At 41.4% G+C, this 22,085-nt stretch overlaps 1 protein-coding gene across 8 annotated transcripts; it reads left to right on the top strand.

Moving 5' to 3' along the window:
- The first annotated feature begins 506 nt into the window (after positions 1-506).
- On the top strand, positions 507-20,162 carry SAMD8 (sterile alpha motif domain containing 8). 8 transcript variants are annotated; one of them, XM_075109490.1, is made up of 7 exons: positions 3,798-4,150; positions 8,776-8,903; positions 11,048-11,652; positions 13,456-13,551; positions 14,318-14,435; positions 14,977-15,127; positions 16,083-20,162. In XM_075109490.1, the coding sequence occupies exons 3-7, from the start codon at positions 11,075-11,077 to the stop codon at positions 16,385-16,387; spliced, it is 1,248 nt and encodes a 415-aa protein (XP_074965591.1). In that variant the 5' UTR covers positions 3,798-4,150; positions 8,776-8,903; positions 11,048-11,074; the 3' UTR covers positions 16,388-20,162. The 8 variants fall into 8 exon arrangements, with proteins under 8 accessions (XP_074965595.1, XP_074965591.1, XP_074965592.1 ...); XM_075109489.1 differs by lacking the exon at positions 3,798-4,150 and adding an exon at positions 8,238-8,302; XM_075109494.1 differs by lacking the exons at positions 3,798-4,150; positions 8,776-8,903 and adding an exon at positions 507-3,749.
- The last annotated feature ends 1,923 nt before the right edge of the window (positions 20,163-22,085 follow it).

Here is a 22,085-nt window from a genome sequence, read left to right as displayed (position 1 = left end):
GAGACCGTTTTCTGGTGTTCTACAACATTAATGTATTCTTAACATATGGAACAATTTTGGCTGATTAGCACATGGGGCTTACTCTATTTTTCTCCCTCCCTCCCCCTCTTCCTCTTTCTTCCCCCGCCCCCCTCTAATAAGCTCCTTTTCTGCCTTGAAAAAATAATGATGTTTCACTAATTTTATTAGTTCTTAGGCATTCGGTCCCTGTTTCTTCCATTACGGGAGTAAGACGTTTGAAGATAAAATAGATGCTTGGAAGTTCACACATGACTGATCTAAGTGTGCTTCAACTGAAGTACAGAGATTACAAAGCAACTTTAAGGCAGGACCTGATCTCTACAAAAATTAGGTTACCAAACAAACCCACCCCAAAACCCAGAAAAAGGAAAAAAGCATGATTTAGATCAATTAGCACTTCTAGTGAAAGATCCCACCCTTCCCTTTGCTAGAAGAGAATTTTCATAAGCAATTCATTCTCCAGTCAGCTGGAGCCTTTCTCACTTGCATACGGTCTTGAGATTTATTTGAGGTAGATTGATTATTTCAAATTATTATTAAATGCTAACAGTATTACTTAATAACAGAGTGTTAAAAAAACCCATTACATTAACACATCTCGTTTTCCTTTGCTATATAATATATTTTAACTGGAGCTAGTTGGGAAATTTCAATAGAAATTTCCTTTCTTTTTTTCTGATTAAGTGTCAGCCTGAACATTGAATCTTTATAACTATGTGAATTGAATAAATAGTTTTCAATCTAAAGATGCACCCAGTGTAATTACACATTTTAAAGACCTTTTTTTCATGGCAATCTGCAGTAGTTCTAAAAATATCTGTAACATATTATTTGTCATAACTTCCCAGACTGACATGTCAGCATTGGCACTGCCTGTCAAACTTACATCAACGCGTTCATGTCACATGGCATGAAGTGACATAACTCAAAGTGACGGAATGAGGTTTATTGGAAATTTCTGTTAAATAAAGCACAAACTATTTACATAATTCACCCTTTTAAAGAACATCAAACGTTAGAAGGGAGAAGTCGTTTTCAGCTTGGAAGTGCAGTGGCTAAGCAGCTACTACACGCCTACTTCGATTTGAGAGTTACGAGTTTTAAAGTGTGCTCTTTATCACTTTTCTGTGCAAGCTTATTTGATATTTTTCAAAATATTTGCTAGGTGATGAAACTAGACAGAGCAGAAAAATGCCATTAGCAGTGGTAACTTCAGATAGAAGCCAGGTTGCCAAATCACGGCTGCAAACCAGCCCAGCAGAGCCAGGCACCGGGCCACCTCCAAGGGTGTGTGGCCAGGCTCTGCCTTCCCCACTCTCACCGCGGATGCAGCTCCAGGCCAGGGGTTCGCTGCACAGAGATCTATCGCTGATATAACATACCGCAGGGCCTGTAAGCTTCAGGTAGTCCTGGATTCACAGGTTTATACAGTTATGGCTCATCTTCCAACCTGGACTTCTAAAGTCTGGAGACTGAACTTGTGAAGTCATCTGTAGGCAGATCGCTGGCCTTGCTACAAGCAGCACAGGGAAAGGGATGAGGAAACTTCTGCTTTCATTTTTGCTTCCTCCCTGCCATCTGGTGCGCTGGTGGTCTCTAGTGCACGTTTATGTTAAAACCCCCCACAGCAAAGCCATAGCACTCTGAACGAGGCAGCGCTTCCCCAGCACCTCCCGTGAAAAGGCTAAGGAGATCCCGAAAGGTAATTTAGCTTACGGCTGGGCTTAAGGCGCTGACACGGTGACTTCTTCTGTGATGAGAGAGCTCTGCAGCCTGCTACAGTTGTGTTTGCAGCCATTTCTAATTTCAGGTTTTACTTATTTTTACCTTTTTAGCTCAAACCAGTTTTTCAGCTATAAGCAAATGCGGCAATGCATTGTAAATTGTACCAACTTGGCACCTGGAAGCGTGCAGAAAGTGGTGACTGACGGGTGGAAAAAAGCAAGAATGCACATAGTTGAGAAGCATGAAGTCTTGTGTAACTTAATTGCCTGGCTCTCCTGTAATTGTATCTTCCTTGTCAGATAACTGCTAGTTACTTTGAATATGAATATGTGGACCTGGAGTAAGCAAAATTACCTCAATTAAACCAGCTTTATTAACAGATCCATTATTAACAGGAAGACAATGTCCATTTCATTTTTTGGTTGGGTTTTTTTTTTCAGATTCATACATCTGTTCTACAGTTTGTCACTGAAGAATTCAGACTTGTCAGTTTTTCATCTAGTTCATGTAAAGGTAAAGAAGGGGAACATTGTAAGGACTGAAATTGTGGTTAATTCCAACGCTGTTTGCAGAGGCTGCTAAACTGGCAAGGAAAGTGGAACATTCCTTCCAACTTCAGCAACTCCTCTGGGAAACTACACATCATTTGGTGTAAAAAAATAAAAGCAGGATGGAACAGATAAGCATCTTAGAACCAGTATCAGGGCATGTGGCAATGAGCACAAGTTCTTACAGCTTGTTTCTGTCCTGAACATCCAGTATTTGATCTATTTAAAAAGTATATAGCCTATTACAACTGATATTGTACAATCGTGGACATTTGCATTAGATTGCATGGTGACTTGCCGACTTAGCTTTGAAGCATTTTGAAATGCAGAATTTCCTCGTTTCACTGTAGCTCCACGTGCCTACAGATTGCAAAAGATCCTTCTTCTTCGCTCTGTGAAGAAAGAATATAAGGCCAACTTCTGCCCTGGCACCTGCTTTTTACCTCAACTGAAGCTACGACTGAGACTTGTCTTGGCCGTCCCAGTAATGGCATCATCAACGAGCTTATTCTGCTTGTTCTTCAGGCTGCATCGTGCTGCTGCAAAGCGCTGGCTGCCCCCACAGCCAGCTGATTCACAAAATAGATTTATTTCTGGAGTCATTTGTTTCTAATTCGTCTGTCTCCTTCTATCCCCTCCACTTGTATTATTTATAGGTTACAGAGCACCTGAAGTTACGGTGTCTTGTTGAGGCTTTCCCAAGTCATCCGTGCTGTTCACCTTGGTGCTTTGGATCGCTGTGGATAAATGACTGAGTGCTGCCGGCCAGCTGCCAGTTTTCAGATTTATTTTTTTTCTACAGACATCAGAAAAGAAAAACAGTGCGAAAAAATGGTGCATCCAAAGAGAAATGTTTTGTAGCAATTGCTTGATATGAAAACTGACAGCACGAGGGTCCTGCACGTCTCCTCTACTTCCTCCTGACATACGCCTTTAAATGAAGGGTGCAGGTATTTTCATGACACCGCTAGTGGGTTTTTAAATGATGGCATGATTGCTCTGTGTTAGTAATTTCTCATTAAAAAATCAATGACAATTCTATTTAGCGTGGTTAGAAACTTCAAGCTCCTTCTCACGTCCAGGCTGTACTAAGGTACTTCCCGATGTCGGAGGGGGATCGTACTGGGAATAAACACGCTACGCTGTCTTCTGGGAGGAGTTTTAGAGCCTTGCCCTGGTTTAAGCACGTAAGCTGACACATATTGAACGTAGACATAACATGTATGTGTAACATATGCACAAATAAGTACTTTAACATATTAATACATTAACTAAGAACGTATTAAGACGGTAACAGCCACGTTAAGCATGTTCTTCACGTAAGCACGGTCTCAGAAAAGCAAGGCACGCCCTCGCTGCTCCCTGCAGCCGCCCGCTGTTGGGGCCGTGGGAGATGAGGTCACTTGTGCCCGATGACCTCAGAAGAGCCCGCGCCGGCGGGTTCCGGCCGTACCGGTACGCGTTCGGGGCCTCGCTGCCCCGGCCCGGGGGCGGCGGAAGGGGCGCCGGGGCCCTCAGAGCCCTGTCAGCAGGGCCCGCGGCCGGCGACCGCCATCGCCTCCTGCGGCGGCCTGGGCCGCGGAGGCCGCAGCGCGGCGGCCGGGGAGCATCGCCGTCCCGATCCCCGTCACCGTCCCGCTCCCGCCGCGGCCCCTGTCGGAAGCCGCCCCGCCCCCGCCCCTTCCGCCGCCCGCCGCTTCCGCCCGGGTGATGGGGTGGCGGCGGTGGCCGCCGCCGCAGGGAGGGCGCGCAGCAGCCGCCGCCGCCCCGGGGCCGGCACCGGCTCCGGTTCACCGGCACTCAGCGCTGCCACGGCGGCAGGGTGCGGCAGGCCGGGCGAGGCAAGGCAAGGCGAGGTGAGGCGGGGCTGGGCGGGGGGCGCTCCCCTCATCCCGGCCGGGCCGGGGGCGGGCGGGCTCGGCGGGCCCCGGCAGGGAAGGGGCCGCTCCGCCCCGCCGCAGTGGCCGCGCTGGGGCCGAGGCGCCGGGCCCGCCGCAGGAGCGGGGAGAGGCCGCGGCGAGGCGGAGGGGCGGCCGGCTGGCAGGCGGGGCGGCGACGGGCCTGCCCGGCGAGGGGAACCCGCGGCTCCCCGCTCCCGCGCCGGCCTTCGCAGCGAGCAGACCGCCTGCGGGGAGCGGTGCCGGGCGCCCGGGCTTCGGGTCCGCGCTACCGCAGCCGGCTGTCGGAGCGGCCGTGCCAGGGCAGGTCCTTCACCTCCCTCTGAGTAAAACTGGTGGGTTTTCTGGGGACAGAGTATTTAGTTTTGGGCGAAGAAGTTCTTGAGCAGGTGGGGTTTGCTGATTAGCGCCGTGGAGGAGCGGTGCGAGTGGCTGCTCCGCGCAACCCTGCGGCTCCAGGAGCAGCCTGCCTGCGTGGGACAGGGCTGGTGTGAGGTTACGGCCTGCGTGGGTTTAGAAAGCTGGAGCTCTGCAGGGCTGTTACCCGCTCAGCCTCCCCACTCCGCATTGCTAATGCCCCTCAGACTCCTCACTGGGTTGCTGTTTGCTGCTTTTTAAAAGTATATTTCGAGAGGGTAGGGTTTTTCAGCTCCATAAGGTAATGGAAGGAGAGGCGGTTTTAACGTTCACATACTTACTGGCCTGTAACTGGAGTTGAAGTGGTCTCATGACTTTGTATTTGACACTTCCATTTGCAAAGCTTATTCTATAAGACCCCGCCACACGCGGTGCGCCGTAGGATGACTCGACGAAGACCCCACTCGCGCTAAGCATGCTCCATCCCCGCCGAGCTCCCTCCTGCCGCCAGGCCCTGCGCAGGTGCCTGTGCCACCCCCACGGAGCCGCGGTCGTGCTGTGCTCTGGGGTGCAGGAACTCAGCCGGATGCTCCCTGGCATTTAAGTGCCCCTCGTGTTTGGTGGGGGGTGCCTCTTGCTGGGTATCAGAGGTAAGGAAATGCCTGGGGTTGCGTTCTTCCTTTTGCTCTCTGTGATATAGAAAAAAGGTGGCATTAACTCGCAGGATTGGGGTGAAGTGATTTTTATACCCAGTGGAAAGAAGCTCTTTCGGATCAAAAATCTTTGAAACTTCCCAAAGTGCTGCTTAGCTGTGAAGGAAATACTCTGTAGATTTGTAAAGACCAAAAATTTTCAATTATGTTGTTTGCACTTCTATGTGATGTTCTTTTTGCTGGCTGGCTGGGTTGTTTTTGGGTGTTTTGGTTTTTTTGTAGTATACAATTAAAAATACAGGTTGGCCTAGGCTTTGCAATCTTTCAGGCTCTGTGCGATCGCTTTTCTTTGTACAGAGCTCAGTTTTACAGCCTGCTAAGCTGGAAGAGATCCATAAACCATATTACGTTATAAATATTTATTTGATAATCACATAACTTCTAAAAGTTTTGTATTTCTGTTTTATTTTAATGCATTTAAAATGAAGAAGGCTCCTAGATTTTCACTAGATCAGAAAGATCAGGTTGTAAATGGTTGTGGAGTGTGAGAACAAACACAGTTTCACTTCAGATATTGTCCTGGTATTAATTTGTATGGAGAGGCTGTTCGTGTCTCCCCCTGGTTCCATCCAAACGTGAGGGTGTGGGAAGAAACCAAAGAAATAAATGGGGAAAAGCAAACCTGAACTGCTTCACTGCTAAGGTGTATAAGGGTAAAGAGCAGCAAACATTCTGTTAAGAGATGGGTGTACTGTTTCTTGAAGTTGGAAGAAAAACTACTTGACACTTGACATTTAGCATGTGAAATGTTCAAGATCTTGTACAAATATTAACGAAATACTGTGAATTACATCCTAAGATCAGTGGAGTACTTGATTAGTTGTTTAAAAATCACTTGTGTGTGCCTTGAATTATGGTGGTAGGATAAAAAATGTTTTGTTAGCTTGTTAGTAGGTGAGGAATTGAGCCACTCAGTGTTCACTTGGGTATAGTACAACCCATTTGGTTTAATGAGGTGTAAAAGTCAGGGAGCAGTATGTGTTCTGTTCTGCCTGCCGCAATAGGGAGCTGCGCTTAGTGGTTCATATGAATGCTTAGCTTTCAGGGCTTTCTGTAGTAGCTGCTGTCAGTTTTGCATGGAGGCGTTCCGAGAGGGACTCATCTGAGCCCAAGGAGCTAATCTTTGATTTTACAGTATCAGTTCTGTATTTTCCACAATGCAGCGTTCCAAATGAATAATTCTTGGAAAGCACATCTTCCTTGATGGTTTGAAACCTAAGACATACAATAAACTAAACAAGTGTTACTTCATGAGATTTCTTATCTTCATAAAAATCACGAAGACCTTTGAATATGGTTAAAACACTGCTGGTAATCTCAGTTATTAGAAATGTTTGTGAAACAACTGACAGAAAGTTGCTAAGCAAAACGGAATGCAAGTGTTACAGGAATAATTCTGCATTTGAAGTTATTGTATGCTTGCTCCAGGAGAATACTTCTCCAGTTTTGTTTGTCTCACAGTGGGCATTTTGTTGCGTTCAATCAGTTTTACATATAGCATGGTAGCTTTTGTATTAAAAGACCCTTGAAAAATTATGTGTTGTTTTTGCAAGTGTTCTTTCTCTCCTCTTGTTTACACGTTACTGTACTATATACGGTGGCATTTAGAAGGTACGGATTAAGTCACTGTGTACTATATGGCAATGACACCTTTGGTGCTATTTGCTTTAAATCAGCACTGAAGAATGTAGAGTTTTCAGGAAGAGCAAGTGACGAGCTTCTGGCGCAAGTCAGCAGAGTATCTGAGACCTCGGATGCACAACGAGGTGGTTTTGTGAGCAAGCTTGTTTGTGCTGGGGAGCCAGGGCCTCAAACCTGGGTCCTGTCCACGTTGTGAACCAGCAGCCTTTGTACAGCAAAACTTTTTCCCCCTGAGGTGCGAGATGCTGTGCTCCTGGGCCGGCAGACCCAGCGAAGGAGGGGCTGAGCTGGAATTGCCTATGTTCAAACTTCAGCTTGAAACCTTCCACAGAGAAACCTAAGCTAAATCACCTGAGATGTGATAGTTCTTCAGTGTCCTTCCTAAAATTCCTCTTGTGGATGGTGAGAACTGAACCTACCTGGGGAAAAAAGTCAAGAGGCATGTGAGCAAGGAGAGGCCTAGGCTCTGCCAGGCTCATGAGGGCAGGGGGTGAAGCAGTCATGGTGCTGGTAGAGTTTTGCATGTGCGTCTGGAATAAACGCATCCCGTCAGCACTCTGCTGACTGCCACGGGCATAACTAGCATCTTATTTAACGCTTCAGCTATGATTCTGGTGTAATCGCGTTTTGTTTCTGGAACTAGATTGCAGCCTGATGTTAGTGTGATGTTAATGCTACTTTTCCTTGGCTAGAGTAGTGATAATCATTCAACTTTCCACATTTTTACCTTAATATACTGCCTCGGAGTCTGCATGCTAGGAAGATTAGGGACTTCACGGTTGACTAGGAGTAATTCAGTAGAGGAAAGCATGATAGAATTGTGGATAATCACTTTGAGATAGATTAATTTTCCATATTTAAATATATATTTAGGAAAAATAATGTGCTAAGGGTATACTCAGCCTCTTGGAGGCATCTCATTTTTTTTTAAAATGTCCTAATGAGATTGTAGAAATGTTCATGGCTCATAAAGTAACATTTTTTGTTTAAAAAAAAATACTTCTACACATACCGATGAAGTTCATATTTAGTTGTGCTCATGCTGTTAATTGAAAGACTGGGGGAGGAAAAAGGGAAGCGGGACACATGATACGTACTGCTGATGAGCTGACTAAATATAAAGTCACAGGAGCAGGAAAGTAATCAAGTTGCTAGCTACAGACACTGCTGATGTCAGGCGAAAAGTATATTTTGCCCTCTGACGCTGAAGTCTGTGCTTGCTCTGTTACTCATGCATGTTTTTCATCCTTAAATAATGTTATCCATTATTTGGTTTCAGCAATAAAACCAGTAATGTGGAAGGCAAAGTAGTTACCAGTGCTGTTCTCTTTCAGAAGACAAGTACAGTTAGGCGGGTGGCTCAGTCTCTTCTGCTGCACTAGTCAGTCTTGCCTCGCAGGTGGGTAGCGCTGGGAATGTTACGTAGCATTCGTAAGCTTCAAAACTGAACAGGAGCAGTTGGGCACACGGATCTGTATTGTATTCCAGGTGCTAAGGTTATTAGGGAAAGTGCTTTAAACTACAAAAGTGGCACTTAATGAGTAGTCTGGAGAAGGCAGCTTCTGAGTTTAAAAACTGCCTCATTATCAAAACCGAACTTAACTGCTGTGATGAAATTAGCTGCCAGCTGTGTGGAATGGTTTAAGTTTGTGTTTTGTGGAAGTGCTGGTTTCTTTTGTTGATGTCTTTGTCTTCTCCAGTCGGTTAAATGTCTTTGACAGCGTTTAAAACCAGGAGCAAGTGCTCTCAGGTGCATCTTAAGGTTAATGTAGACTTTCTCCCAGGTCCAGCCCTTTCAGCAGTGACCTTTGGTGGATGTGCTTATTCAGTGCTGTAAGGTCACTTTTATTGCACGTATTTTTATTCCTGCAGTGCCAGATGAAGAAACACTAGGCTGGTGTTAGGCTACTTGATTTGTGACAAACGAACAGAATCCTCGTAGGCTAGGGAGAGTCTCCTGCCTTTGCCTCCAGAAGTTGCTTTGGCTAGAAGACAAATCAGTAAGTTGAGTGTATTTATGGTGAGTCTAAATTCACTGCTTTTAGAAAACTTGTGATGATTACAGTGTTAGAAAAGCCACCATGATTAACATTTTTTTTTTTTTTCAGTATTTCGTCTGTAGTTCTGGGTAAGGAAAGCTGGCAGTCCAGATAAGCAGCTCAAGTTTGTTTGTTTGTTTTTACTGGAGTAAGATAAAAATACGTAGTACAAATAAGGTCAATTAACTGATCATTAATTACAAATTAAATCTAATAATTTATTTTGTGAATAGCTGTGTGACCAAAGTAGTTACAGTTGTTTTGAGCAAGAGTTTCAAAAATAGTAAGACGACATAGAAATGAGCAAATACCTTTTTATAAGGCAGGGTATAGTAAATGCAGAGTTTCTAGTAGTGGTTTATGGATGTATTGGCAGCTACTTAAATCAAGGTATTAAAGCATAGATAGGCATTGACTGTATATGGAGTTTAGAGAAGTTAAAGCTATGCACTATGCATGGTGTTAATAAACAATCAACTCCAGAGAGAATATCTTCAGAAGTACCGCTCCTTTAATTCTTTTAGAAGGGCAGCTTTGATTTGATTTTGCTTGTTTTTCTTCTAAAGTATCTCTTTTGCACTTCTGGGAAATCTCACTGGATGCATCAAATATCTCCTGATATAGAATAATGTGTGGTCCTATTACATGTAATCTGGAAGAAGTTGCATCCAGTTACAATACAAGCTACTTGTAACAATAGGTACAACACCTCTTTAAAAAGAGAAGTGAGGAGGAAAGAGCTTCTGTTTGTGGAAGAGCTGTGCCCCTCAAGACCATGTAAAACTTTGTGTTGAATATTCATGGTGAGTTTGAGGACCCGTTTACTGTATACAGAAGCTAAATAATAGATTAAATAGACTGCTTCCTTGCTTTCAGTCTGAAAACCTTGAATGATGTATGTGTATTGTGCTGTCTTGTATTTTCTGAGATTTGGCTGGCATGATTGAAGCATTCTAGTTAATTAGAACTAGACTGTTTTTTAGAGTACAAAAGAGCGGTGGAATGGTAGCTGTTTCTTAGACTGTAGCTGTACATAAGCCACCAAATATAAATTATTCACAAGTCCATTCCACACTGCTGTGGGTCTTAAATATTAGATAAGCTTTTTATTACTTTTACGTCACTGGTAGCCTTTTAGAGTTGTCTTCATGTATTCCACGTAACAGTCTGTGATTAATTTTTTTCTGATGGTTGTTCTAAGCTGGTGGTTCTGGTGGCTTGTCACCTCCATGTGGTGGAAGTGGTGCTGAGATGTCTTGCCTTCTTTCAAACAATTCTTGAGTCAAGAAAACAATTAATGAGAAATCTGTATGAAGAGAACACATCTCTTCTGCTTTTGGTGTATGTTATCTATTACCACATCACTTCTGAAGGTGCTTTGGAATTAAAGCTAATGCTTGATTTCTAGTAACCTTATTTTGAAAGCTGACTATTATAAAGGATTTGCAATATAATAGGCATCTGTCTTAAGTACTGAGATCAAACTAAGATAGAAATATGATGGCTGCACCATCAACGTACAACTAAGATGCCTCAGGTCAGTATCATTGTAGATACCGAGTCTTAGGTTTACTTGGGAGGGCTGGGCGGGAAGTGTCATGTCACCACAGCCTCAGTATATATTTTAAAACAGTGGAATGAATGGGACCTGTAATGTATTATTTTAGCTTTCAGTTTGACATGGTTGCTGGCTATACTTTCTTGCTTAGTTCGTAAACTGCAAACAGTGAAAAAGACTAATGATTAAGCTGGTATTTAAACAGAGTAATCTTTGGTTTTCATTGCCTAGTGTAATGAACAAACTCGGATTTTTTCTTCTTTAACAAAAGAATAAAAGTAGACTGGGTACATCTAGGAGATATTCTGCTTCTTGGTAGCTTTAAATTTCTGCTTAGGAGCAAGTGAGATAATTTCGCTTTGCTTGAACAAAAATGTTTTAGAAAGCATTTTTATATTACTTACCTAATAAATTATATGTCTGTTTTTTAGCTGGCTCTTATATAAAATGCCTTTGGCTAATTAAGCATCAAAAATTGCACAAAATACACTGACATTTCAGTAATCTTTGTTAAACATTCAGGACTTGTCTCTCCAATATGTAACAGGTCGATTTTATTGGATAAGGAAGGAGGATGGCGGGCAATAATCAGCTTTGCATTCGACGTTGGACTACCAAGAACGTGGCCAGGTGGCTGAAGGAAGAAGGCTTCTGTGAATACGTGGATGTTTTGTGCAATAGACACAGGCTAGATGGAATTACACTGCTGACACTTACCGAGTATGATTTACGATCCCCTCCTTTGGAAATCAAAGTCCTGGGGGATATCAAAAGGCTAATGCTGTCCATACGCAAGCTACAGAAGCAACATATTGATGTCCTGGAGGAGCTGGGTTACAACAGCGACAGTCATGTTGGCACAGCGGGCCCGAGTGTTGCCTTACTGCAGGGGACGGACTGGTTTTGTAACGGTGAAGTACCACGGGACTGTGACGGACCAATTACTGACTTGAACGGTGATCAGTATCAATATGCGAATGGCAAAAACAAACACTCTACCCGAAGGCTGGACCCAGAGTATTGGAAGACAGTTTTAAGTTGTGTGTATGTCTTCATAGTGTTTGGCTTTACATCGTTCGTTATGGTTATAGTGCATGAGCGAGTACCCGACATGCAAACATATCCACCTCTGCCAGACATATTTCTAGACAGGTAAGAATTTTTCTTTTAAAGCAAAGCAGTAACTGAGAGGTTAAGGCATAGGCTGTATTTTCTTCGTTCTCAAAGTTTCATATGCTCTTGAAGATGCTGCTGCAAAATAGTAATTATAGTGTAGTAAACCCCTCTCTAAGACTGAAATGTGTGTCAGTTGGATGCAGAGATTTAGTTGTCTCGGGAAAATAAATCGAGCTGCTGTTCTACCCAGTTTGTATTGAATTCTACGTTTTTAGCTAATCACAACACAGGAATTAGTTAGTCCAGCCTCGCATTCTAGTAAAAAGGGTGATGGTCAGCTGGCATAGGTAAGCAGCCGTATGCATTTTCTGAAATCCAGATGCTGCTATGAAGTTTAGTATGTCTTGGAACAGAAAAAATTTTGATGAAGGAGTATTTTGGTCTGCCAGTGAGCAAGGAAATTGAAGGGGGATAGCGTTGATACTGTATTTAATATCATACAGCATGTATGATGCTGTCTCCCCACTGCCAACTCGCTGAAGATGGTTTGGGGAAACGCTGAAGTAGACTGAGTAGACCAGTATCTTTTTCAACCATACAGTATCTGTGTACTAAAACACTGTTGTAACTTACACAGTACCTGCTCATTTTTTAAAGAAGATATTCTACTTTGGGCAGAAAAGAGACACAATAGCAAAGGTGAAATTCTAGTCATTGACTGCAGATTTAACCGGGGCTAAAAGCTGCCGGTGAGCAAGTGTACTTGCACCATAGAGAACTTGCTGCCTAGAGAGTTTTAAAAGACAAGATAAACTTTTCAAGATTCCAGTCTTTGTGGTCTCCTTATTCCTGCCAGTCATTTCCATTTTCATTAATGGTTTTTATGAAGTCAGTGGTGGTCTAATCTTGTAAGTTTGCAGAATCCCCCATAAATTTAGATAAAACTCAGAAAGGATGGACCACACCCGGCAGAGTGGAAGAGAGGAGAGAGACCGGGAGCTATGGCACTACTGGATTTTGTTGCCAGGGCACTACCACGGTGTTCAGTGGGCAGGAGGACGGGGGAGGTCAGAAAGCAGCAGCTCGCAAAATGATGCAAGGGGATTACTACACAGCCAGCGTCCGAGTAGCGCTTTGCTACCCCTTTGTATCAAGGGCAACACAAAGCTGTGAGGAGCAACCTCTCTTGAAATCTGTCAATCTGTATTTTGGTGAAGTAGCAGAGCGGAAGTTGTTACGGGTGCCATATGTGTGCAAGGAAGGCTTAAATTTTTTGACAAGCGAGGCTAAAGGGTTCACATATAGTGATTATCATTGAAATCTAACTTTGGAAACAATTTTTATTTTTCCTAACACTTTCCCGTACAGTTCTGCTTCATCACAAGTATTTAGGATTTTAGACTTTGCAGCATTTCATTCATTGTGTTGACATGGCATTCCTACAAGCATAAGCAGCATAACTGATGTGATGCAAGTTTGCGTCAGAATGAAAAAGGTTGTTGGGAAACAATGGTAGAGGAACGCATCCTGTTAGCAAATCGCATGCATAAATTCAGAGAGCCCGCTAGAGAGTTTCTTTGACGTAGTGAATTCTGTGTAAATGTCTGCTGAAAATACTAGAAAGGAGATAGTGTAATTAAAGATTAGTTCAAATTCTGTTTAATTCAGTCTAACAAAGTAATTTTTGGTTGTAGTTTAAGCTGTTGTCAGATTAATGCAAGTTAGTCTTGTAATTAGAACTTTATATGCCTTTATTCTAAATACTGAGGCTAGAGAGGAAAATTAAGCCTCTGTATTGTAAGTTTAACTTTCTTCCTTCATCCTGTTTTTTTTTTCTAGCGTCCCTAGGATACCGTGGGCTTTTGCTATGACTGAAGTATGTGGTGTAATTCTGTGCTACATTTGGCTGTTGGTTCTTCTGCTTCACAAACACAGGTACAGTATATAAAATTCCAATTAACTGGTACTTTGATTCAGAGAAAGGACTGTAACAAGAATTAGTGATGATTGCTTAAGGTTTTCCATTTAGTAAGATACTTGTAAGCTTCTAGTATGTCCCTGTCAAAATGGATTAGGGAGGATTCATCAAGAATGGTGGCTTGTGAATTACAAAGGAGCAATCTGAATTTACTTATCTACCAGATTTATGTGTAATTTCCTTCAGAACATATTTATTTCAGAGGGTTGTGTGTATATACTCCCATACTGTAACAACTTCATGTATAAATAATAAAATCCTATGAGAATGAAATTCCACAGGATGACTGCGCCAGCCTAGCAGCTTGCTGTCACTGAAGGGTAGAAAACCCTTTTGTGTGCATCAGGACTTAAACTTAAATTTTTACCAGTTTGCTGATTTTTATCAGTTTGCCAACAGAAGGGGTGAGTGCCAAAGCTAGTACAAGTGTAGTTGTAGAGGAGTGGGGCTGTACCTTTCGGTGACAGAGAGCTTGCTAGTGTCTCACCCTGTCATATGGAAGTGTACCTTTATAGTACTACTAAAAAAAAAATAAATTAAAGAAACAAACAAACAAAACCCCACCACCCAAACGACTTTTTACTGTGAAACTTCCAGCAATGGTGAAGGGACTTTATGGGGTTAGGTTGGATGGTGGGGGCAAATGTTTTTATCATAACTTTCCAGATTTAAAAATACAATATATTAGGATTCTTGCAAACATTTCCTATGTACTTTTCCCAGATCTATACTTCTGCGAAGGCTGTGCAGCCTCATGGGGACAGTATTCTTATTACGTTGTGTTACAATGTTTGTTACCTCACTCTCTGTGCCGGGCCAGCACTTGCAGTGTACTGGAAAGGTAAAAACTTCAAATGCTTTAACTTACTTTTCTTGTTTCCTTTTCTGTTTGGTTTTTTCTTTTAAAATTTTATTTTAGATATGATTAAGATTGTTGGGACCATGATTTTAGATGTGTGTTGCTATTATGTCACCCTTTCTAATAAGGGATATTCCATAGAACATGGGATTTCATGGTTTTATCCTAACTTTTAGTTAGAAGAGGTTTGAGCTGAGTTGGAAGCTTGGCAATGACACACTGGGAGGCTGAATACATTTTTTTAAAAAGTGGCAGTCTCTGTATATAAATCACTTGCAACAAAATGCTTGCCCTAAATTCCAGTATTCATCAGAGGTATGATGAATACAATTAATAACTGTTGTTACTAAATTGTGACTCACTGCCTCAATAAAATAAAAAGATGCGCTGACCTGCATTTTAATGAAAGCCCTGACATGATAAGTGGCACCAAACACACATAGCGCTATACAGCTCACTCTAAGGACATACTGCTCGGGTGGTGGGGTTGGAACTTACTGAAGGTTAATGTCACTTCTTTTAGTTGTACGGCAATGTTTGGGCAAAACTCCAGCGGGCATTTGCAATATGGAGTGGCTTTGGAATGACTCTGACGGGAGTACACACGTGTGGAGATTACATGTTCAGTGGCCACACTGTCGTCCTGACCATGCTCAACTTCTTTGTCACGGAATGTAAGTACAGAGTGTCAATGCTTGAATGTCCTTAAGTGCAAAGAGTATGTACTGCTTGCTGTCAACCAAGGGGGCGAGAGCGTAAACACTTGAATGTCCTTAAGTGTTAAGAATATCTGCTGCTCAGCCTCCTCAGAGTTCAGAGCATAACATTAAAGCAAACAGCTATAAACTCGGATTGCTCTGCTCTTTCTCAGATTTGTGACAGCTCACCTGCACCCAGGAAAGGAGCAGCACCTCCCAGAGTAATGGAAGGATGAGTAGGGCACATTTGAAAGAACAAGTGAGCCAAGAAAATTCGAAAGGCTTCTAGATTGCTACTGGGAGAATACTAGGGAAGATATTTATGACTGGCTGTTCCTGTACACTTCCCTAGGTATCTGCCTCCTCTTGGGCAAAATACCAGGCTAGGCGTGTGTACACTTAGTGTAATCCATAAAGCCAAAGTACCAGCCCTCATAATGAGTGACAATATATGAAACAATAATAGTCTCCCATAAATAAAAGTGCTATTTGATACATTATACAGCAAGCTAAGATAATTAGTTTGAGTTCACCTATGATGGAATGACTGCGATAACAGAATAATATATGCTTTGTGACAGTTTTCCCCTTATTACGTGAAAAAGGCATGATTTTCATTGAAAGAAGTTAGTTGACTACAGAATTCTGCTTTGCATGGTCCTAAACTATTTTAGGATGCTCTATTAACCCAGAAATGCATGATAGCCGTAAGTGAAGTCATGAAATGATAGACATTATAACTTGTGTGGTTGTTTTCATTGGATTTATTGGACCTGTAGATGTAAAAAAAAAAAAATCCAGGTGAAGACAGTAACTTCATCACATTTTGGATGAAAAATCTGTGTGAAACCTTGTTGTGTCTAGGCCTGGATCTCGTAATGACACAGATTTTTGAGACATTCAAGGTTAGTCCCTTTCTGTTTTCTCCTAGATACACCAAGGAGCTGGAACTTCTTGCATACCTTATCCTGGGTCCTGAATCTCTTCGGAATTTTCTTCATTTTGGCTGCACATGAACATTATTCTATAGATGTCTTCATTGCCTTTTACATCACTACAAGACTCTTTTTGTATTACCATACGCTGGCTAATACTAGAGCATATCAACAGAGTAGGAGAGCAAGGATCTGGTTTCCAATGTTTTCTTTTTTTGAATGCAATGTTAATGGTACCGTTCCCAATGAGTATTGCTGGCCCTTCTCAAAACCTACTATACTGAAAAGATTAATTGGCTGAAGAGCGTGTGGTTTTCTGAAGCATTGTGACTAAGATCCTACAAGGCTAGCTGCGGGGGGCTGGGGTAGCAGATATTAAGTAAGACTTTTCACTCTGTGATTGCCGCCTCCTTGTCTTGTTCTGTAGATCCTTAGCCGTAAAATGAGGTTCCCACACCACAGGGCTGTCTTTTGCGTTCTTGTTGCTAAGTACAAAACAACGCAGGGACCGGTTAAGGCTATCAGCGAACCATGAATATGAACCAGAATCCCGCTACCCTTAAGTAAGGTTTTGTGTGAATGTTTAAGTAACTTTAACCTCAAGTATGTGTTTGTACTGAATATAACGTGCCCTTTACAGCTCCAAACAACCTTCGTTACCTGACATGTCAGCCTTTACATATACTGACTAAAAAATTAGAACTTTATGAAGATTTTCTTTTAAAACAGTCATAAATGTAATTTTCAAAACTATCTCTGTGTATGCTTAAAGATTGAGGAGTAGTGTGTCATAATGAGGAAAGCGGTCTAGCTCCTTGCTGAAAGGGTCTCTTAACTGTTAAATAACAAGTCTTAAAGTATAATTGACAATATAAATGGTCTGCGTACAGGTTGCCAAAAATGAAAGTCTGCCTTGTGGCTATGCAGTGATGATGTTTTTCTAATGAGAGCTTATTTAGTCTAGTCTATAAGTTGTCTATATGGTTGTTCTAGCACTTGAAAGTTTTCCCTTTTGTGTTTAAATAAATGAGTTAAATGCAGCATTCACAGAAAGTGAAGTTAATTTAGCTTTAGTGAGTTTAAAGCCACAAAATAACTTTTGTGTGGATTTAATTGCTTTATACCCAAACCTGTGCATGCTTTTTAGGAGCAGCTCTTTTAACATTTGAAAAACAGAACAGTTATCTTCATATATCTTACTGTCCCATAAATGGATGGGGAAAATGCATGTAGTAACTCTTTCAGGAAAAGTAATAATAGTGAGTATTGGAAATAGTGCTCATATTGATGTATGTTTTAGCACTCTGGTGTCAACAATATGGTGAGTATCTCTGGATCTATATACACAGTATATTTGTTTATATATATATAGATACACACAGTATATGTTCTTCTAACAAGTATGAAAAGAGGCTAGGGCTTAATTTGAGTTGCTCATTTACTATGCTGAAAGATAAAAGTACCATAAGCAGTTGAGGTTTGGATGTTTTTAAATAAATAAACCCTAAAAACAAGACCACCACAAAACATGCCCCAAACCAACGCTCGAGTCCCTGGTGTGTGAGCAGGGGGTCACACGGTTGGTGATCTCTTCTGTGGTGCTGTGTAAGGGGACAATGCTAACATTGGCTGTAGAGACTTGAAATTAGATTTATGCTAAATGCAAACTGATAGGTAAAAGATGCAAAGCAGAAAAACTGTATTGAGTTTTTAATTTGATTATTGCAATTTCAGAATAGGTGGTATGTACAAAAGGTAGTGTAAGTCAGCCTTGGAAGGTTACACGGAGCGTTTCCAGCTTGGTGCGAGCTGACTTAATGGCCACAATGTACTTGTTTGCATGGAAAGGAATCCCCGTGGAATTTTGTGAGACAGTTTTGTATTTGGAGGCTTGTAATCTACTGTGGGCTCCCCCTTGCTGTATTGTGTTCCTTTTGTGTACCTGGATTGTACTGACTTGACTGTCTTCTGCTCTTCATAGTATATTACTTTTGTAACTTAATTTAGCTCTGGTTCCACAGAGGAATTGTGATACCTTAGAGTATTCCTGCCAACTGTACTGAGCACACACACGTTGTACTATTCTGCAGGCTTTTAGATTTGTAACATTCCCATTTTTTAGCAAAATTTCAGGTATAATACTATATTGTTCAATCTGGCATAGCCTGATGGCTCTTTCCATCCAAATTGGAGGAGTATGCTTATACTTAAGAAAAAAAAAAGGAGAAAATATTCTGAAAGGTTTAAAGGCTTTTCATTTGCTGTTCTTACCTTTCTGATTTCAGAAAGGAAGTTGAACATTCCTCTTGAGACCTTATAATCAAAGAGCTCTCTTGGTTAGTTTATATTTGCCTTTGCAATACACACAGAGTTATGAATGCTATTTTTTAAACCCTAGGAAACATCTGTTCTCAGGATGTGCAGGATTGGACTCTGAGTTATAACATGTCTAAACTGGAAAATTATTTTGCAACTTAGACGTGCAGGAGAATTTTCAAGCACAGACCAGTGTAACAATGTTTACATAAAGTAATCATTTCAATACTATTTTTTTAAAAAAATGAAGTTCATACACTTTGAAACATAAGGCTTCTCTTTGTTCTAATTTAATTTTTCAAATTCTGTTAAGTAAATCCATGTTTTAAATCAGCATTGCCTATCTGTTTTTTAAAGGAAGCTTGTTCTTTTGTGCTAAATATTTGAGTCCAGGATAAGTAATGTACAGTGGTTGGTTTCGTGAGCATTGAAGTGGGTTAAAACATTGTCAGGACAATTGTTGTCTTCTAGTTTGGAAGTTATTTTCTTTGTCTATAAGCATGCAAGAAGGCGGCTTGAAATTGATAGAAGACAGAAAAAGATCTGATTTTCCATGCAAAAGAGCACGGTCGGTCGGTAAAGCTGGTAACATAAGCTTTGCTGTTAATTAGATGGAAACAAGTTGCAACGCTTAAAATTCTGTACTTCCTTTTTTTAAAGAGTGTTTTAAAAGCAATTTGCTGCTTCTCTGCTGCTGACAAGCACTTTTTAAGTAAAGGCAGCAGAGCATCGCTGGGCCTTGGATTTAATGCTAAATGCGTTCAGGGTCGTCCTTCCCTCTTACGTCCATGCAGCAGCCTTTGCTGCCCTTTAAGTTGCTGCAGCTATGTTGTGCAAAGTCATCTGTGCTCTGTGGGAGCGCACGCATGATCTGAATTCAGAGTAGTGAATGAATTACTGTGTTTGCCAGCAAGTGCATGTGTCTAACGACGTTACTGCTACAGAGTGCACGAACTAATCAAGTAGAAAGGTCTAACTCGGTAACTGGATATACAAAAGAAGGGGAGGGTCATGGGTTTTTGGTAGCTTAGCAAATCTAGTGATATTTGAGACTTTACAATAGTCTTGAGCTCTTCCTTATTATTATCAGTTTGGGGATATGTATGCACCTACCTGAAGGTGACAGGCACACAGGCATTCCCCCCTCCTATTATTTTTTTTCATTGTACCTTATGACACAGCTTCTTATAATAGCTTTCCAAAACCTTTTGCCTTTAGTTTTTCCTTTCTGGAAGATCCCTTAAACTAGCAGTTTTATGACGTTACACCTGCATGCAAAAATCAGGCTTTCATAGATGGGGGGTCTTAGCAAATTCTTATTACACTGACAAAAGCTGCTGGGAGGATCTTTAGGCGTGGTTCCTCCAGCTGTTCTTGAACAACGATACGGAACGATTCCACAGGTTATCTTTGTGTCCTCTGGCAAGCAAGATAACACACACGTGTTGGTACAGAAATGTAGATAGGCGTGAGGTATTTACATGTCCAACACCAGTAAGAATTGGATCCTGTAAATATGCTGCTTGGGATGAGGCAAATTATATGCTTAACTTTAAGCAAATCACTAAATCCTCTGACTTCAGTGAGGGTGTTACCATTTTAGTTTAAGCGTGTTCTTGGACAAGGCCAAGCACGTGCTATGCGTGGTGTACTGCTGCAGTAATGGGAGTGGGTGATGTCCCTGTCTCTTTGTTTTCCCTGATTTCTTCCCCCCATCTACTACAAAAGAAAACATTCCAGTAAAATGTAAAAAAAAATAATTTACTACTTAACTGGGTTCTGAGAGAATTAATCTGGTTTGGGTTTGTTTTTTTTTTTTTTCAAAAAAAAAGAAAGCATCAAAATAAAGCATTGTTAGTTAGCTGCTTTAAGGAGCAAGAGTCAGTGAAATGATCTGAAAAAAAATTTCTTTTTTGATGCAAGTGTGTTAAATAACCTTATTCAGAAGTACTGAAACCCTTCAGTGAGGATAGAAGTGCAGGTTCCTATAATCTTTTCTGTACGGCTGTGTCTCAGGTAGTGCCAAAAAGAGTATCCAAGGGGGAAGGGTGGAACTGGGACATCAGTACAAGTCTTTTGCAACAGTTACTATCTCTGGGATTTTTGAGCAGTGCTTGCATACTTCGGTGTTACGCATGGTCATTACTATTTAGCCGTTTTTTTTGATGTACGAAAGTCCACTAGGTTTCCAAGCACCAAAACTATTGTGGAGCTGAGTCTTAATCATTACGTACGCATTTGAAGAAATAGCCAATGTCTACAGAAGAAAAGGGAAAGAAAAAAAAAGTGGGTTTTGTGGACCTGGAGTGTAACAAAGGAAAAGTAACCTATAACAACGGTGGTAGTTTTTCATCCTGCCTATGTAGTTTTTACTGAAGGGCTGGGGAGAATTTGCAGTAATCTACAGACAGTATTGATTTTTCTGGGATTTTTTTTGAATAATCTAGGATACTTTCACAGAAACTTGATCTGTAAATACTAGAGCTGCCATAGTCCTGTCAAGGTGGAAGTACCTTCAGCAGAAGTCCCAGCAGTGAGCCGCCTGACCCTCTGAATTGTTTTGCACATACAGACGCTAGCAACCAAGGGTTAATTGGTAGACCACAGATGGTTCATACTGGTTTCTGTTTCCGATGTATCTTTGGCACTGTCACTATTCTAATTAAAACAGTATTTCTGAGGAAAAAAGGTTCTTTGGAGTGAACCTACTTACGGTTTGTTCATTATAGGAAGAAAAACACCCAAAAACCCCTCACAACCCCGTAAACACTATTGTAAACACTACAGTATTGTGAGGACTGAGTTGTCCGTATAGCAGTATCCTGCCTACTTACCATTGTATCTTAAGACATTTGCAGTGAGTATTATGTGCATAATTCAGTGACATGCACACTTTTAAAGCCAGTTTGTAATAGGTATGTAAGAACTTCAGGTGATACATGTGGAGCACAATAACCCGACCTGTTAGCTCAGTGACTGCGTAGTTAGAAAGACTAACCGTAACTTAATTTTGCTCTTTCAATTCAGTTTTATCAAATATGAGAAATTTGTCAAAGGTGAGAAACCACAAGTTGCATTGTACATGGTACTTAAGTAGAAACATGAGTTTTCACAATGAACAGTTACTTCAGTTTTGTTCCAACAGAGAAAATAGTATTACCTAATGGCTGGAAGGCATGGCAGTGGAGTTCAAAGTGAGTCCTGTAAATAAGTAAATACTGTTTTGATTCTAAACTCAGATTGAATTAATATATTGTTTTATATCTTTGTTGTATTAAAACGTATTTAAAAGAACTAAAATAAAATATTTGAGAGATGACAAATGTCTGATTTAATTTATGTGTAAAATGATGGTTCATCACCCCTGTTAGCATTATGACCACAGCAGTATACCTGAGTCATCTGGGCATTAGAGTTGTTTTTCCCCAAAGCTCCGTTTCACTGGGGTGAAAATGCATGCTGCACGTATCGGTGTGCCTGATGTTTTTGCCAGTTGTAAACTATTTTGGCAAATCACTTAAAAGTATTTTTGTTATTAAAAAGTTAGAAAATGTCTCCCCCCTTGTGAGATCTCAGTTAAGTATGACGAGGGCTTTCAAAGACACTTCAGCTGAACTAACTTCAGCAACTCTAGGTATGGTGGTGAATAGTGTTACAGTAAGTCAGCAGTCAGTATAACAACT

Source organism: Phalacrocorax aristotelis, chromosome 14 (genome assembly GCF_949628215.1).
Source record: "Phalacrocorax aristotelis chromosome 14, bGulAri2.1, whole genome shotgun sequence".
In the NCBI taxonomy this organism is placed as follows: domain Eukaryota; kingdom Metazoa; phylum Chordata; class Aves; order Suliformes; family Phalacrocoracidae; genus Phalacrocorax; species Phalacrocorax aristotelis.
Note: the sequence above shows the minus strand (reverse complement) of the source record. Positions and strands in the feature narration are given on the sequence as shown.